The sequence below is a fragment of the Hemicordylus capensis genome, chromosome 3 (genome assembly GCF_027244095.1).
Source record: "Hemicordylus capensis ecotype Gifberg chromosome 3, rHemCap1.1.pri, whole genome shotgun sequence".
Taxonomy (NCBI): domain Eukaryota; kingdom Metazoa; phylum Chordata; class Lepidosauria; order Squamata; family Cordylidae; genus Hemicordylus; species Hemicordylus capensis.
In genome coordinates this window covers 264628402-264646657 of record NC_069659.1, presented here as the reverse complement: position 1 = coordinate 264646657, position 18256 = coordinate 264628402, and the positions used below count along the sequence as shown (strand labels likewise).

The 18256-nt window shown below is 41.8% G+C and overlaps 1 protein-coding gene across 7 annotated transcripts in view; it reads right to left on the bottom strand.

The window, feature by feature from the left end:
- FGFR2 (fibroblast growth factor receptor 2) overlaps positions 1-18256 on the bottom strand; it is a 179940-nt gene that overhangs the window by 58247 nt on the left and 103437 nt on the right. For all 7 annotated transcript variants that reach the window (XM_053307770.1, XM_053307769.1, XM_053307771.1 and 4 more), the window contains one exon: positions 16705-16828. In XM_053307770.1, coding sequence (XP_053163745.1) covers positions 16705-16828 — 124 coding nt within the window. The remainder of the gene's footprint in view (positions 1-16704; positions 16829-18256) is intronic.

Genomic DNA, 18256 nt, shown 5'->3' with positions numbered 1-18256 from the left:
CATTTATAAATTACATTTAAAATATGCAGCTCTGATGACCTAAAGTTTTGATTCTGTTTTCTGGAATATGAAATCTGCGCTGGGGGAACAGTGCTTTAAATAAACCAGTGATGAGAAGCTTATTATCTATGTCATTAGATGTACCTAATTTTGTTCCAGGTTCACTTTGAAGCTATTCTCTATTGCTTGAGTCCAAATTCAGAGCCGCCACTGACCCAGGAGCTTTAATTACAAGTATCATTTCAACAAATTTACTAAGATGCTAAGCAGGGTATGGCTGGGGGGAGGGGTGAACACTGATAGAACTGGAACCATGGGCTACATAATGTGCAGAGTTCCGTTGATACTAATGATGCACTAAGACTGCTGTGCAACTTCAAAGGCAGGCCTAACAATAATGTGATTTTTTTGCAATGGAAAGGAGTGTTGCACTGCTGCCCAGAAATGCTTTGACTTCAGTGCACAGCAGCCCTATTGCTAAACTGTCATGGCCACCTTTGAAATTCTGCATTCATATCATCAGTGGGAGAATGTGCATCATGTAGCTCAGTGGCTCCACATTGCTTCTTTTCTTTTTTATAAATCTCTTGTTGAGAACAAGCTCTTTTCAACTCCTGCACAACGCGGTGTATTAAAATGTAAGATCTGCTGGAGCTCTTGGCTCTTCAAATACTCCTTCAGTATATACTTCTTCAGTATATTCTCGCCTAAGCATTCTGACTAAATATGGTCATTTAAAACATTAAACACTACACTGTTGTGCAGCTATTGCTATATGGGCAAGCAATGGATGGTGATAAGAGACTCTGACACATTCCTGAAGAAGAATAAAAACTGTGTTTAAGAAAGTCTCTCTCAAAGACAAAAGCTAGCTCTGAAATATGAAGTGGTGCTAATGTATGCTAAAATAAATATATGGGCTTTTTGAGGACCAATTATAGCTAGATTCTGCATATGAAAACAGTTAAAGTGAATTGTTATTAATTTTTCATTCAAAGCTATAAAATGTTAGCATAAAAAATAACTTCAGAGCCTTTGGTTTCCCAGCGCTGTAAATACATCAGCTTTCAGTATATTCTTTTATTTACTCCTGCACCATGAGGTCAAACGGGCACTTGGGAAATAAATCTTTACTAATTGAACATTGAAACTTTATACCTTTCCATTTTGACCATTTACATGACTTGTTTGCATAAAACTCAGCAACAGAATCTCCTGTAATAAGGAAAATAGCTTTTACGTTCAAAAGAATACTGGACAATGTAATCTGTGAACTATTTACTGGCTAAGTCCCATTGACATCACTGAAGTAAAATACATTATTCATATACACTAGTCAGAACTCCATGGAATTCAGTTAAATATCAAATTCAATGGGTAATCCAGGATTATGGCTATATTATAAAGGAAGAGCGAAATATAAAGACAGCTGGTAGTGTCTGGAACCTCAGTTTTGAGCTGTCTATGATTTGTCACTGTACATTCCTGACCTGAGGGCAGGGCGCTATATAAAATGGATGCCTGTTCTCAGAGGCATGGCTACAATTAAACAAGGTGGGACAAATATCCCTGGGCACCACCAGCTGGGTGACAGGTTGTTCTTTGCTTTCCCACTCATGCCTCTCTGACGAAGAAGATGGGGGGAGCTGGGGCCCATCTCTATTTATCAACCTTGTTGTATCTAGATCCACATCTAAGATGCCATCTTCTTTCTCTCTTTACACCACCTCTCAACCTCAAGCATAGTTTCCATTCCTTTTTCTGAGAAGCTGTGTATACTTTCTGGTCATCTGAAGTGTTTTGAATTTGTCTGCTTTCTCACACCACATCAACTCTCAAAGACTAAATGACTGATGAGGCCTGTGCTAAGGGTATGAAAGGAGTTAAACATTACTAATTCCATTGTATTTGTTCAATGATATGGAGAGGTAAAGTTGAGTTCTGAGTGCTGTTTTGGGAAGAAACAGGTGTAAGCAAGGAGTCTATGTGAATCAGTATCATGTCACATGCAAAATGGAAAACAAGGGAAGGAGAAGTCTCTTCTGAGAGAGCACAGTCAATTAGACCAGCTTCCATTCTACACAGAAGTATGCTCTGCATATCTGGAATTCAAAATAACCATTATATTTTCACTGTCTTTTAAAAATATTTCACGGAGGGGCGGCGATCCTTTACCATTTTTGGTCTCGGAAATTAGAATTAGAAAACCTGAAGTATCAGGTGACTCAGGTGGTCAGCTGACCTACAGGCGCTTCATATAACGCAGTCATTTCATCTAAGGAGACATCAAGTCAGTTGGCTCTGAGTGTAACTAAGGGCAATGCTAGATAAGGAATATAAAAAGGGGAAATTCCTATATGAAAGTTATCTTGCTAGGGAGAAGTTCCAACCCATGACTGCTGGGCTTCATTATTTTGTCTAGCTAGTGCTGTATTTAACATAGGTATAAAGCAGATGAAGCTTGCAGGCAAAGAAATTTCTGTATCAAGATTAACTATCACTATAATTTGGAGGCTTCAGGGACCACACATCTTGACTTACAGCAGACATATTTCCTTTCAGGCTACTAGGAGGGAGTTATACAGGGCTACAATACTGAGGATTTAATCCATGTTTTCACCTGTGGCTTTCTTTTAAGGGTAAAGTGCAGATACAATTTGTGTAAAGTGTGCCGTCAAGTCGATTTCGACTCCTGGTGCCCACAGAGCCCTGTAGTTTTCTTTGACAGAATACAGGAGGGGTTTACCATTGCCTCCTCCCATACAGTACGAGATAATGCCTTTCAGCATCTTCCTATAGCACTGCTGCCCGATATAGTAGCAGCAGTAGCGGGGATTCAAACTGGCAACCTTCTGTTTGTTAGTCAAGCATTTCCCCGCTGCGCCTCTAATTCACTGCAGATTAATAGTTTCCATGCACATTCTGCCAGAAAAGAGACTACTAAATAAACTCTACTTAAACCCCCTTTTAAAAATGGCCCAGATCAATGGATTTTATGCAAATACAAGTGAGGATTATGGCTATTTACTGAAATAAAATACATTTTGATGGGCATTATTCCCCGTGACCTCAGTAGAAAAAGCAGGCATAACTGATCTGAACTCTATCAAGAACACTTCCCATGTTTGGAGCTTGTATGAGGGCAGCACTTGTGGACTAGGCCTCAAAATATGCCACAAAATGCCCGTCTAATTCAGCTTTACAATTATCGGAGGAGCCAAAGAAGTTACAAGTGTTTGAACTAGTGTGTGTGTGTGCAATAAAACATTTACAACTTCTCCTACTTCTGCTAAAGCTTGATGCCTAAAACATCAAAGTATCTTTATCTAGGATAGACTTAAAAATGACAGCATTGTTTAATCGTTAAAGAAATTTGCCTGGCAAGTTCAACTTGTACCTCTGTTTCTGTTTTCATCACTGATTTATTCCTTAACAACATCCAGATATCTATATCTTGACCAATTTTTCAAGTATGTTGGACATGGCTATGATCCAGAGGTCCATGCACAATTCCTACAGCTATCAGATTTTTTAAAAGCCATTCCCAGAAGATTTAGGTCGCAGTCCTCAAGCTATTCTACCAATGTCAGTCACATTCTCCTCAATGGGAGTTACACTGGCATAGTAAGGCAAAAATTAAGCTCCCTGAGTAAACTCTGCACCTAGTTTCATCAAACCACCATCAAAAGATGTTCTTTAAAGCTGTATTTATTATGGTGGTTTGAGAGAGAAACAATGAAGCACCAGACAGTCAGAAATTGCAGCAGGCAACATGAATATTCTTGTTTTGAAATGCCAGTTGTCATCACTGCCTAATGGTCTTAATACCAGTCTGTCCTTTGTGCAGAAAAACCTATTGTTAGGCTGCCACAGTGTGCATTTCATCAGCTTCCCCAGAGCAAAATGTGTCTCTACTCAAAACAGGCTATAGTGTCTACTCTGCTAATCTTGGAGTTAACCGATGTGATCCCTAATGTGGCAAAGGCAAAAGCCAAAGCTTTCAAACATCTGAGCAAACAAGAAAAAGCTTTGCTTTGGTAAAGGAGACTATTAGAAACATGCCAATGAATAGTTTGAGTGAAGGGCTTTTAAAAAAACAACTTTTTGTAAAAGAATAAAACAGAACTACTCTGCACTGGAATGTGAAATGCAAGATTCCATTTCTCCCAAACGAGGCTGGAACAATGAAGGAAAAATTGCCACTTTTTTGTTTTTGTTTTTTAAACTCCCTAACATTTAGAACATTAGGAGGTGAAAATTTTATACCCAAATCCAACCGTACATAGCCTTGCCACAGTAATGATGAAAGAGCTTGCCAACTGCAGTTTGAACCACAACATTGAAATGCCAGAACTGATATTAGCAAAGGGAGTTGGACAGACTGTGTCATCACTATGGCAGGTAAAAGGAACAGGCAAGTCGCCATCCAGCAAGGGACTGGCTTAGATCATAGGTTAAAATACACCTCTGATTCTATACAGACATTTATACACTCCAAAGCTGATTCACAGCCATTTCTGCTCCACACCCTTACTACTGCCCAGGGGTGGAACCACCCCCAAGTGCCACGCCTCATGGCCCCAGACATGCCCCACGCATATGACATCAGATCTAGGTGGCCAGATTTGGCTTTTTAAAAGCCAAATTCTGGCTTATGGCCCATTTGACCCACGAGTATACCCCTTAGGTTCTGGCAACTCTGCATCAGATCCATGCAGCCCCATTTGGAACCAAAATCGGCAGCGCAGCCAGAGTGACTCTTCCTGCCTTTAAAGGCAGGGAGAGTTGCTCCGGCCCCCACTGCCCAACACAGCACGGGTCAATCTCCCTCCCAAACCGGGCCAAATGGCCCCCTTGTCGGCATCCCTGTTTGGCAGGGAGATCATGCCCCGCATCTGATGTCAGATGTGGGGGCGTGGCTATCAGGGGTCCGCGGCAGAAGCTGAACACGGGAGGTCAACGAGTCCTAATCAGTCATATTTACTGCAAAGTAGTTGACTTTTGAATAAGACTAAAAGGTTGTCTACCCTCCAAAATGTCTAAAGTCTGTTTCTAGCTACTAAAGAACATAATAAAAATTTAAAATAATGGCCACTCTGAACTATACATTTTCCCATTCTGACTGCTAGCTCTAATGGCCACAGGTTTTTTCTCCACTACTATGAAACAAAGAATTATATCCCAGAGCGCTCATAAACTTGCTCAACATGCAGAATGTATTCTTCAAGTGAACTTCAGGTTGCTGGATTTGACAAAGAGTGTGTGAGAAAGAAATGGGACAACAATAGGAAATGACAAAGCCATTAGTTGAGATACTGGAGAACAAATGGGCATGCAGGGGTGGGGGAGGAAGCTAGTGGGAGTCACATGGCCAAAAAGGTGCATTGCAAATATATCAGACCAGTATTCATCCAAATGAAGTAACTGCACTTGGATCTTTTTTTTTAAGCCTTTGATGAATCATGAGAGTCAGTTTCTAACAGCAAAGCACATGGCCTCTAGCTCTAAACAATTTGTGTATGTTTTCCCCCCCTGCAGAAGTCGTACATGTACTGTATTGCCAAAAGCCCAATGCCAGGTGTAAGGTCTACAGTCAGGTTTTTCACTGCCTTGAAAGATAGTTTCTTCCTTCTCACTGTATCCAAATACCTGGGGGCAAGCACCAGCATGGATTCCTGCCTGCCTTCGCCCCTGTCTCAGCATGCCCCAGACCTCAAGTGTTCAGGTAAGTATGTCAGGCTTATCGTCACTCTTGTAAGGAGTTAGTCAACAGCAGCATAGGCTGCTGCCAGGTTGCAAGTTTAGACTTGGCCACGCTGCATGCATTTAACTCTTGCAAGAAATTAACTGATGTCCCATTTTTAATTTACATGTAAAATGGAGTTTCTTTCTTGTTACCATTTTAAAACTTTAGATACATTGTAGTCAGATCAGAATGTAATAATATTTAGGTGTAAACAATAACGTGAATGTATATATCATGGTAATGTCCATTTAAAATATTTCTAGCCCCCGACCTGCACTCTGCTGCTTGTGGCAGCTTACAATAAAACAAGAAATAATAACAGAAGATGCATAAAAAGAAACCAGCAATGGAATAAAGCGGCAGACCAAACTAAAACTGAAAACCCAATTAAATCCAATTTTAAATGCTTCTTTAAAAAAGAAGAAGAAGAAGAGGGCTTTTAGATTCTTTTTAAAAACTGATCAAGGAAGAAGACTGACAAATCAGTCATACATTTTTTAAAAAAATTAGGATGGGCTTTGCTATGAAAAATTTAGCACACTTCAACTTCAGGCTAGACATTTGGCAAGACATTAGGAGAAACTTCCTAACTGGAAGAGCTGTTCGACAGTGAAACAGTCTGCCTTGCACAGTGGTGGGATTTCCTTTGCTGGAGGTCTTTTAACAAATGCTGGAGAATCATCTGTTAGGGAAGCTGTAGCAGTTTCCTGCTCCAAAGAAAGTTGGACTAGACAACCTCCAAGGTATGTGTCAACTTGAAAATTCTATGATCGCACAACTTATCTGAGGAAAAACCTAATGAGTTTCCTTTCAAAATCTGAACTCCTAAAGCAAAAGTGGAAACTTGACCTAGGTAGGGTCTTTCCATCTGATCAGAGACCCTGCATTTTTCAGTTTCCAATCCTATGGACAGACACACCTTGGAACATTTAGGCTGCACTGTAATCTCACCTTTGGAACACATGAGTACGAGCTGCTCCCCTCCCTACTTCCTGCTTCCACAGATTTGGTTGCATGAACAGGACTACTATGGTTTCCCTTAGGAGTAAATGATCTCCCCCCACCCCAACCGCAAAAAAGGGGGGGGGGGAATGTTTTTGTCTGACCTGAAGTACAAACACTGACATTTTATCTGTTCATTAAAATGATAAATGTAGCTTGGGAGAGCTCCTGGATCCAAAACTCTCTTGGGTTTCTCAGGTTGAGACACTGGCCAGGAGCACTTTTTATCAGCTTTGGCTGAAACGCCAGATATGCCAATTTCTGGAGGTGAATGACCTTAAAGGTGGTACATATGCTGGTGACCTCCAGACTTGACTACTGTAATGCACTCTATGTGAGGTTGCCTTTGTACATAGTTCGGAAACTATAACTGGCACATAATGCAGCATCCAGGTTGGTCTCTGGGAGAACATGAAGGGGACATATAACACCAATTCTGAAAAAAATTCCTCTGGCTGCCGATATGTTTCTGAGCAAAATACAAAAGCTTGGTCATTACCTATAAAGGCCTGAATGGCTTAGGTCCATGGTATCTAAAAGACTGCTTTCTTTGTCACTTGTCACCTATTAAGATCATGGGGGAGGTCCGGCTACAGTTGCCCCTAGCTCGTCTGGGGGCTATTTGGGGCCAGGCCTTCTCCGTGGCTGCCCCAGGGCTTTAGAATACACTCTCTATCAAAATAAGAGCTCCTCTATCTCCAATAACTTTTAAAAAGACTCTTAAAACACACCTGTTTCCTCAGGCTTTTAATTAAAATTAATTTTAAACTGTTTGCTTTTATCCTGTAAAATTATTTTAATTGTTTCACTCTGTGAATTGTTTTTAATTGTTTTTTTTCTGTGAAAGTGTTTTAATTGTTTGTTTTTGTTTTTATATTGTAATTTGGATTGTGTACAAGGCTAGAAATGTATATTTCAGCAGGTATATTAATATGATAAATAAAAAAATGTTGTGTACTGTATTTCCTCATGTTTGGACATTTATAGTGGCAATATTTCATATTCCCAGGATACAAACTTAAATAATTTGTATCACAAGAAAATGCAAATCATAACCCTCGTTCTGCATGCAAACTCTCTTCTCTACTATGACTGCAGTGTGGAACATTGCATGGATGTAACAGGTACCTTATGTGATATTCTTAGTGGTGTGACAAGACTACCTTTAATTACTTCCAGAAGACAAAAGGAAGAAAGATGTTTCATTAGTTAAGATACCTCAGTGAATCTTCTGAGAAAGAGGTCTGCTGATATATGTAAGTAAGCACATGATAATTGCCTATCACACCTTGGAGAAGCCATTGCCAGTCTTTGAAGACAATACTGAGCTAGATAGACCAATATTCTGACTCGTATATGGCAGTTTCCTATGATCCTATATTTTAATCTGTTTGGACTTAAGCAGTAGAATTCAACCAGCACTAATCTTACAAAAGAGCATTTAAATTAAGGAATATTAACTGGCTTCTGCTGAGATAGCCAGGGCAAAGAGCTTTTGTGCATCCTGAAATATCTGAAAATGATTTTTTAAAACTGGAAATGAACAGAAAAATATTTCATTGTTGTCTTGTGCTATGGTCAAAATCCTCAGGAAGCCAGGCATATGTACCTCTGAAGCCAAGATACTTGCAAGATGGGCCTCATGTTTATTTGCTATAAAATTGAAAATAAATGATATTGCTTAGGTGGCTAAAACTTGTTTTTCATGATTTTTGTGATCTACAAAGCAACATTTCAACATTATTCCTCACCAGTCTCAACTTTTTAAACAATCCCCACTATTATTTGCAGTGTCCACCTCTAGAGTTTACAGAAGTACCCTCTTTGCATGGTCACACAATCAAGAGCAAAACAGCAAGACAATGAGTTTGTTTCTAACCTTTTTAGCTTCACAGTACTCTTTTATTATTTTATTGGCCAACCATGAGCCAGAGAAACCATAAGCCAGAAATTCTCTTCTGTGTGGTAAAACAAACAAACAAACAAAAAAACACCACACAGGCACACAACTAGATGGCAAAACTTCAGCACAACCAACCGGAAAATGGAGGAATTATCAAAATATCCACCTGAAGCAGAACGTTCCCCAATTATCACTACTGATGACCCTAAAGCTTACTGCTGTGAGTACTGCTCATATTTTTCTGCTTTTATTTCAGCACTTTTTTCTAAATTTCTAGCAGTATAAGATTGTGATGTATTTGCTACATTCACAAATCCAAACTAACAGCTGAGAATATTTAGGATATATACTTGGACTTAAAACCCTCATATTCTGCTAGCTATTACAGCACACATGATGAAAGTTTCAGGCTTTGGAACGTTATTACAGACAAGTTAATAATGCTATTCCCAACTAGCATTGTGTCATTATTTGGCAAGAATTTTGCTGGGAAAACTCCAGAATCTGTGACATCATAAGAGGTTTCAGTACAGTACGACATATAGACAGACACATTAGTATAATACAGTGCCATATTTTAACATCATTCGTTACTATTAATATCAAACAAGTCTGCTCTGAAACCAGCAAAACCATGATAAAAGCAATTTTAAAAGAAAGTGAAAAGTTTAGTTGACAAGATGTTGAATATTTTGGATAAACAGCTTAGCCAACAGAACAACAACAAAAAAGAAACCTCTTTTGAGAGGCTCCTTTTTCAACAATCTATATTCTTGCTCGCCAATCAGCCATTATGAATGTATTATTTATTTAAAATATTTATACCCCACCCCTCCAGTACACTACTACTTGGAGCGGCTCACAACAATAAAATAGATGCAATATACAAGTAATAAAATTAACCAAATGGAGTAAACATGTTAAAAATCAGGTTTAAAACCACAATCAGTTTTAAGTTCACTTTAAAAGTTATATTAAAAAGCTAAACGCTGAAAATTATAAAAACTAAAGAAGCTACCAGATATAACCAAAGATGGAGCATTAAAAAGCCTCCTTAAAAAGGTGTGTCTTCAGTTGTTTTTTAAAAATAATGAGGGAGGGAACATTGTGAAGCTCTTCAGGGAGGGTATCCCAAAGCCAAGGGCAACAACCAAAAAGGCCCTGTCTCTAGCCCCCACAAACAGATATCTGTTAGTGGCAAGGACATGAGCAGGGCCTGAGATGATGGAGGACCCTGGCAGATTTATATGGGCAAATGCAGTCTGACAGGTACTCTAGCCTCAAGCCGTGTAGAGCTTTAAAGGTCAAGACCAGCACCTTGAATCTAGCCTGGAAGTGGAACAATGAAGCTGCCTCAGGATGGGTGTGATACTCATGAAATGACTTGCACCCACAAGCATCCTTGCAGCAGCATTCTGAACAAGTTGAAGCTTCCGAACTGTCTTCAAGGGCAGCCCCACATAGAGCGCATTGCAGTAGTCTAATCTCGATGTTACCAAAGCATGAGTGGCAGAGGTCAGGTCCAACTTCTCCAAGTAGGGTCGCAGCTGGTGTACCAGCCATAGTTGGTAAAAGGCACTTCTGCACGATGATGCCACCTGCACTTCCAAGGACAACGTTGGGTCCAGTAACACTCCCAAGCTGTGAACTTTGTCTTTCAGTGGGAGTGTGACTCTGTCCAAGACCAGATTTAACTCATTACTCGGATGATCAGTTCTACCAACCCAGAGCACTTCCGACTTATCTGGATTAAGTTACAGCTTGTTTGCTCCCATCCAGTCCAGAACAGACTCCAAGCCCTGGTTCAGAGCATCTATTGTCTCCTTGGTGTCTGCTGACCTAAAAGATAGGTAGAGCTGGGTGTCACCAGCTTACTGATGGCACTGCAGCCCACACCCATGGATGACCTCTTCCAGGGGTTTCATGTAAATGTTAAACAGCATGGGGAACAGAATAGATCCCCGTCACACCCCCTATGCCAAAGGTCGAGGGGTGGAGCAGGCATCCCACAGCACCAACTTCTGAGTACAACCCTCCAGGTAAGAGCAGAGCCACCATATAACCGTGCCTCCAAGTCCTAACCCAGAGAGACATCTCAGAAAGATACCATGGTCGATGCTATCAGAAGTCGCTGAAAAGGTCCAGGAGGATCAACAGAGTCACACTCCCTCTGCCTATCTCTGACATAGGTCGTCCACCAGGGTGGCCAAGGCAGTTTCAGTCTCATATCCAGGTCGGAAGCCAGACTGGGAATGATCTGATTCAGATTCATCCAGGACTGCCTGGAGCTGAGACGCCACAACTCTCTCCAACATCTTACCCAAGAAGGGGAGGTTTGAAACTGGTTAAAAGTTATTTAAGTCATCTGAGTCCAATGAGGGTTTTTTAAAGAGGGGCCTAATAACAGCTTCTTTCAGCAAGGGGGGACCACCCCCAGCTCTAGAGAGGCATTCGCCACCCCCTCCACTCATGGACCCAGCCCCTCCCTAGAAGCCTTCACCAACCATGAAGGGCAAGGGTCGAGGACACACATGGTAGGCCTCAACCTTCCAAGCAGCCTGTACACCTCCTCAGGCAACACAGTCTGAAAACCATCCAATATAACAAGAGCAGATGGTGCATTGCCAACATCCAGTTATGGTGCCATAAAAATTTTAGCATCCAAGTCAGAATGGATATGAGTGATTTGATCTGCAAAATGTAAAGCAAATTGGTTACAGTGGGATTCTGAGAGTTCTGTTTGATGGTTTTTGAGGTCCTCGCCTAGGAGGCCCTGAAACCACTCGAAAAAGCTCCACTGGACGACACTGAGCTGACGCGATGGTGGCAGAGAAGTAGGATTTCATCGCCGCCTTCACCTCCATAGAGTAGGCCATAATATGGGCTCTAGCCTGTGTTCATTCATTCTGAGTGATCGATGCTCAAACTGAATACTACCCCCCTTCTACTGTTGCTCCATAAAAGATGAAAAGGGTGTATAGAAGAAGAGAAGATTAAAGCACAGCCAAAGTTTTGACTTCTATGATAAACAACCAAACTCTGATCACAAACTCAAATTCTGTAACTGGGTTATTCATGTACAGTATCTCTTTACAAATTTGGTTATGTTTCTGATTATTTCAAAATTTAAGGGTTTCAAATAATTTGAAACAGGTTTTTTCCCCTTAACTTCACACAGTTTATCTACTCTGTGTTTTTCATATCTGATATGGCCCTAACCAGTGGTGAATTTTGAAGAGGAGCAGATAAGAGATATTCTCACTAATCTGTTTTGATCAGATGCCCCTTCCCTATCCAGATGTTTAACTACACTTGAATGAGCTCTAACCCTAGTCATCTATATTATCCTCCAAGTGGCAGAGCTGGGAAGCTCTGGGGTGGGGCTGGCAGGTTCAAATGGGCCATGGCTACATCTCTCTCTCTCGTCCTGCCTTGCCCAGCTTGCTCGCTCTCTTTCCAGCCCACCCTTGAACTGGATCTATGCGGTCTGGTCATTCACCTGGTGAATGACCAGTCCAAACCAGTCAGCACTGCCTGCCATTGTATCCTCAGTCATGTAGAAAGAATTTAACCACACAATTGCCTCTTTAAGACAAGGAAGCATCCTACCTTCCCTCAGGGACGCATTTATAATCTCTACCAGGCCTTCTACAACAACCCCCGCCAGATAATATAAGCCATTTCGGGCATGGGTCAAGAGAACAGGTGGTAGGCCGCACTGTTCCAATCAGCTTGTCCACATCCTCGGGAGTCACAAATTGGAACTGATCCAACCTAATCACACAAGAGGAGTCGCTGGACACCTCCACATCAGATACTGAAGTAATTGTGGAGACCGAGTCTAAGTTGGCCCGAATATGAGAGATTTCCCCCCACAAAGAATTCATTAAACACATCAAAGCGGGTAACCAAGGGTTCCAGATTCTGATTCAAGGGAGGAGGGGCACATACTAGCACTCTCAAAACCCTGAACAACTCCGCCAGACATGAACTTGCGGATGCAACATGGGCAGAAAAGAATCGCTTCTTTGTCGCACGTATCGCCTGAGCATAGGTTTTCAAATGAGCTCTATGTTGCAATCTGTCAGATTCAAGCCGAGTCTTTCTCCACTTGTGTTCCAGTCGCCTACCTTGCCACTTCAGCCCCCACAGATCTTCCGTATACCAAGGGGCCAGTTTTGACGTGGGTCGGAGAGGACGCTTAGGAGCAATCATGTCTACTGCCCTGGTGAGTTTGTTGTTCCAATTCTCCACCAGGGCATCAACTTATGTCACTTTAGTGAATTATGTGACTCTGCGTTTGAGACTACACTGATTAGGGCCACAGCTTTAGTGGCCTTTTTCAGTGCCTTCCGTATTAGCGAGTGATTAGCAGCTTCTAAGACCAATAGTTCAGGTAGAGCACTGGAAGGGGGGGTATGCAGTTCTTGGGGAAGGGTGTGTTGTTAAAGCTTCACTTTTCAAAAACTGGCCAAAGGCAGTGAGGGTTGATTATCCAACTGCCCTGCAGCATGGATACAACGCTCTGTCCTTGTGTAGCGATGCAGCAGTATTGTCAGGTTAGAAGGGATGGACAGGGTGTTCTTTTCCGGCATTTGAATTTGCTGCCGCTCACACATTATCAATGCTGGTCAGTTGTCAGGCAGGTGTTGAGCAGGGAAGGAATGCTGGCCAATGTATTTGGCACACATTCCTTCCGTATAGGAGCGGCTTCCATGGCTGCCCAGCTGGACCTGCCTCCTCCTGTGATTCAAAGGATTGGCCGGTGGAGTACTTCTGCCTATAATGGTAATGTACTGCCATTTAAAGGGCCTCATTAGCTAATTATCATATAGTAACAATTGCTTCTTTTTCAGATTCTGTTGAGATGATGGGCCCTGTTTGGGTGTTGATCTGTGGCCATCGTTTTGTTTTCTGAGCCAGTCAACTGGCATGAGCCACCATTTTGGAATACCACTGGGATGTGGCACTTCCACATGTGTGGAGTAGCTTAGTCATCGAGGCATGATCTGGAGTCATTTGATGCTACTCCTGGATGGGCTTCAGTGGGTGTCCTGGCCTGCATGTTTTGAGCTTGCATTTCGGGGTGGGGGGCGATTTGGGTTTGCTTAAGGGGAAGGCTCTAATTTTACAGGCGATCTTTGACCTGCGAGCTTTGTTGGCACGTTAGCCCCAGTTGCTGCTGTTGTGGTCATGTTTAATACCACAACCATGTTGCAGGGGGGAGGGTGACCCCTGCTTTCTAGATCATGTTCACAAAAAGGTCAACCGCGAAGTGGGAAGAGCCATTTTGTTGATGGAATAGTCATTCCTCTTGGAGAAATTAGGCATAGCTGTTCACAGTTGTATAGGGCAGACAGGGTTCATTTGTCAGATCAGGGCAATGATGTTGTCTTGACGGATTTGCAACAAGGCCTGCGCAAAGCTGTTTTCGGCAGGTTGGGAAAGGGGAGCTGGAATGAGGTTTGCCCTCCTTTCTATGGCAGGTGAGTGTGGGCAGGGTCAGGTAAAGAATCAATGGGTTGCAACCAGAGGCACCTGTTGTAGATGAAGGGTGGCTCCATGGAACATCACCTCAGGGTTTTGTGGCCTCGGGTTGTCTGAGAATGGGTCACTTTTTGCTAGCTGCTTGGCTCACCCACTCAGAGCGTTGGGGCTTAAGGGGTGTGTGACCTGGGTGGTTGCCACCTCAGCACAGTAAACTGTGTGGCTGGATGAAGCTATGCAGTGGTCACTGCTGGCCTCTTTGAGGCCCGGTTGCTTCACCCAAAAGCTCAAGGGGGCAGGCAGTTCTCGATAGGAGGCTGAATGCCCCTTGAGGGGGTTGGAGGGGCCCACACTCTAGTCAATTGTTATCTTGTTGCTTATCCTTTATTGCTAATTAAAGTGTGGCCCTGTTTTATTCCAAACACGTGTGTCCTGTCTTCATTTGGGGGCTCCAAGGGCAAAGACATTTCCTCATGCACCACCCTAAGTGACTTCCATTATTTGGGCTTCCTGCAACTCTGCATCCCTTTAATGTCTCTCCCCAGTGAACAGGACTGCTTTGCATGGAGATAAGCACTGCAAGTTGCTGTCACCCTCTAGGGCAGGGCTGCTCAACTTTGGCCCTCCTGTAGATGTTGGCCTACAATTCCCATAATCCCTGGCTATTAGCCCCTGTGGCCAGGGATTATGGGAATTGTAATTCAAAAACAGCTGGGGGGCCTAAGCTGAGCAGCCCTGCTCTAGGGCCAGGATCAAGGTGCAAATGATTCAGCTTTGATGCTTCATAGCCAAACCTTTGCACAGGCCTACCATACAGACCATTCAGATAATGATCATAGAAGAATATCTGCCAAAGAAACAAAGTCAAGCCTCTTGAGACAGCAGGTGGGGAACTCGGTGCTTGAAGCATTGCTCTTCCATGTTACAAGACAAAAAAACACTGCACATAATAGAAAACTAGCAAGTCAGAAAGAATGCTATGCTATAAATCATTTCATTGACACATTGAGATGAGCCACCTTCTTCTGCAGCTCTTCAACTGCACTCTGAAATGGTTATAGTCCAGGAAGCACAGTACTACATGATAGTTCTGAGTGTGGATTTGAGCTCTGAAAGATCATCCATGGTTAGAACTTATAGGCTAGGGTGGATCTGGACATTAAGCTGATGTTCAAGCCTATTTTCTATTCATTCTGGCTGTTTTTTATGTAAAACCCTGAAAATAAATAAATAAACACACACACACACACACACACACACACATATATTTGTGTTCTTATATATATATTTCTTTTCAATAATATATTGTCTTGTGTTCTTCTAGAATGCAGCAGTACAAGTTCCATCATGATTCCAATAGAGATCAACAGGTCTCTAATACCAAATGCTTCAACTCTTTAAAAAAAAGAAAAAAAGACCAAATTCTCTAATGCAATGGCACCAAACATAAGGAGTACAATGGATGAACAAATTCCACATACCCTAAAGCACATTAGGGTTTGACCTGTTATAGTTTTCTTGAGGAATGGGGACTGATATTTGTTTAATGTATTTCTGGACCCTCAGGGGGGAAAAAAACAGAGGCCCCATGATGGCAGCTTAGCACTCAGAAACCACTAATCATGATGGAAAATCTTGGCCTTACTATTTACTTTTATGGTTCTCTCTATGAAAGTAGCAGACATAGCAATAAATGACATAACTCTCATTACCATTCCATTCATTCATGCAAGTCACTAATATTTTCTGCCAGGAAAAATAAACTGTGCAGAATATTCCTGAATGCAAGGCATTGAAAAGTCTCAACAAGGAAGAAGAGGTGAGGGTCTTCTAGTAAATATTCACTTAGGTTACAAAAAATTGGTGAAAATCCTCACAGAGTAAAACTGTACATTTGTTGGGGGTTTTAAGACAGTGTCTTTTGGGCTCATTTAATTCCTGAAATTTTAAAAGCAGTTACTTTCTCCTCACTCTCTTCTCCCTTTCTGCAAGCTCCTGAAGACCTGAACCCACAAAACAGGAAGGGAAAATATTCTTAGGGGATAACTATATAAATATTCCCTCTCCTTCCTTCTTTGCTCGATGTTGTGGACACACCTACTCCTTGGCGGGTAAACATTCAGCTGCACCCTTTGAGCAGCTGGGCTGTACAGGATGGAGTCATGTGGAACGCAATTTACTACAATTCCTGGCAGCCGTTGGAGCTGCACCTTCAATAAACATTGTTTAAACAAGTGTTCAAACAAAAATGGTTTAGTCTCCAGGTTAGTGCACCTCAGCTGAATAGAGAGCTTATGAAAAAATGTATCTGCGGCTCTACAGCATTCAACACTTCCTTGGATCTTAACTCAGCAGCCCTGCTTGCAAATTAAGGCTACTGAAGCTATTAAAAATAGGGAGAGATTTTCAAACATGCCATTTTCAGAACACCTTATGTCATTTAAAAGAACTATCCTGAAAGAAATAATATTTATTCCAAGTTCATTTCAAGTTGTCTATTCTAAAATAGCAAAACAAATAAACTAAGGCATCAAAAAACATCTCCTAGCACTAGACATGTACTCACCGACAACATCAAGGTGGTATGTATGATTGATGGATCCATGTATATTCTCCACTATACAGGTATAATTTCCTTTGTCTGATGGGACAACACTCTCCATGATAAGACTCCAGTGCTGACTTCGTACCTAACAGAATTTAAAAAATGAAATTCTGAACAGTGGACACCACAATCTTCATTCTCTACCATAAAAAACAAATATGATGCATTTTAATTTGTAATATCTTTTTAAAGTTGAATGCCATTGGAGGTAAAGCTAAGTGCTCCAATAATCAGAACTCTAAATAATAAAGTGATTACATCATAGTCTCAGCAAGGCAGATCTGACATGGCAGGGGTGTCACAAAAGTCTAAATTCAACTGTAAGAAAACCCAATTTTGCATTCAGAATTAGGGATGTGCCATAACACATTCCAGAATCACGGCACAATCCCGTTAAAATAAAGGGCTTACCCAACCCCTTTAATATGGAGGACAGCAGGTCCATCCCTACTCCTCCAATCGCCACCATTTCAGTAATCCTGGCACTCTCCCCAGCTATGCCAATACACCGGCAGTGCTCTCCCCCCAGCAACCTGTGCTTGACGCCAGCATGCATGGAGGACATATGCTTGCCAGCGTCACACTCAGGCTGCTGGGGGAGAGCACCGCCAGCACGAAGGCATAGCTGGGGGAAGCGCCGGGATTACTGCAATGGCGGTAAATGGAGGAGAAGCAGGGATGGACCTGCTCTCCTACGTGTTAAAGGGGCTGGTAAGCCCTCGGCTTTAAAGAGATTGTAAATAAATTATACAAATTGTACAATTTTGCATGAATGTGGTTATCTGGAATAATATATTCTAACCATAGCATTTGTGATTTCACATTTTCAGAATTCTGAAAATTTGTGATTTTACATTGTGTGATATACATTCTGAAAAGTATATGTGAGCTGGGTGTAGCAGGAACAGAGCGACAGGCAACAGGAGTTAAGGAGAAAGGCCTGCTGGGCACAAAAGCCATACTTTCCAAATGACAAAAAACCCTATCCACCCACATTGGTTACTGAACTTTCAGAAGGCTCTGCAGAATTCCAATGCAAACATGGTGTTCTGCATCATGATGGCCTACAACATGTTGGAGAACAATTTGCATCTGCATTAACACACAGGATTTTCTGACATAAAAGAGAGGACAAGGCAGCCATAGGCCAGCTGTCTCAATGCACATCAGAATTCTCATAAAGACACTGTGAGTGACATACTCTTTATTAATACAGCCAATGGCCGGAATTACAAGAATAAAATCATTTAGAATTGACAACTTCATTCCGAATAACACCACAAATATAACAAAATTTAGCAACATTGAATAAATTCTCCCCTTTACAATCCTTTAAAATTAAATTTAAATAGTCCATTTCAGTTAATCCTGGAAACTGGATATGTTGAGGAGAAATATATTTCTTAATTTGAGTAATGTATCACAGGTCTGGCTTTTACTAACAGCAGTGAGATAGTAAATCTGTTTCTGTACCACTTCAAACTCATGTGAAGGTGATGCACACATACATACA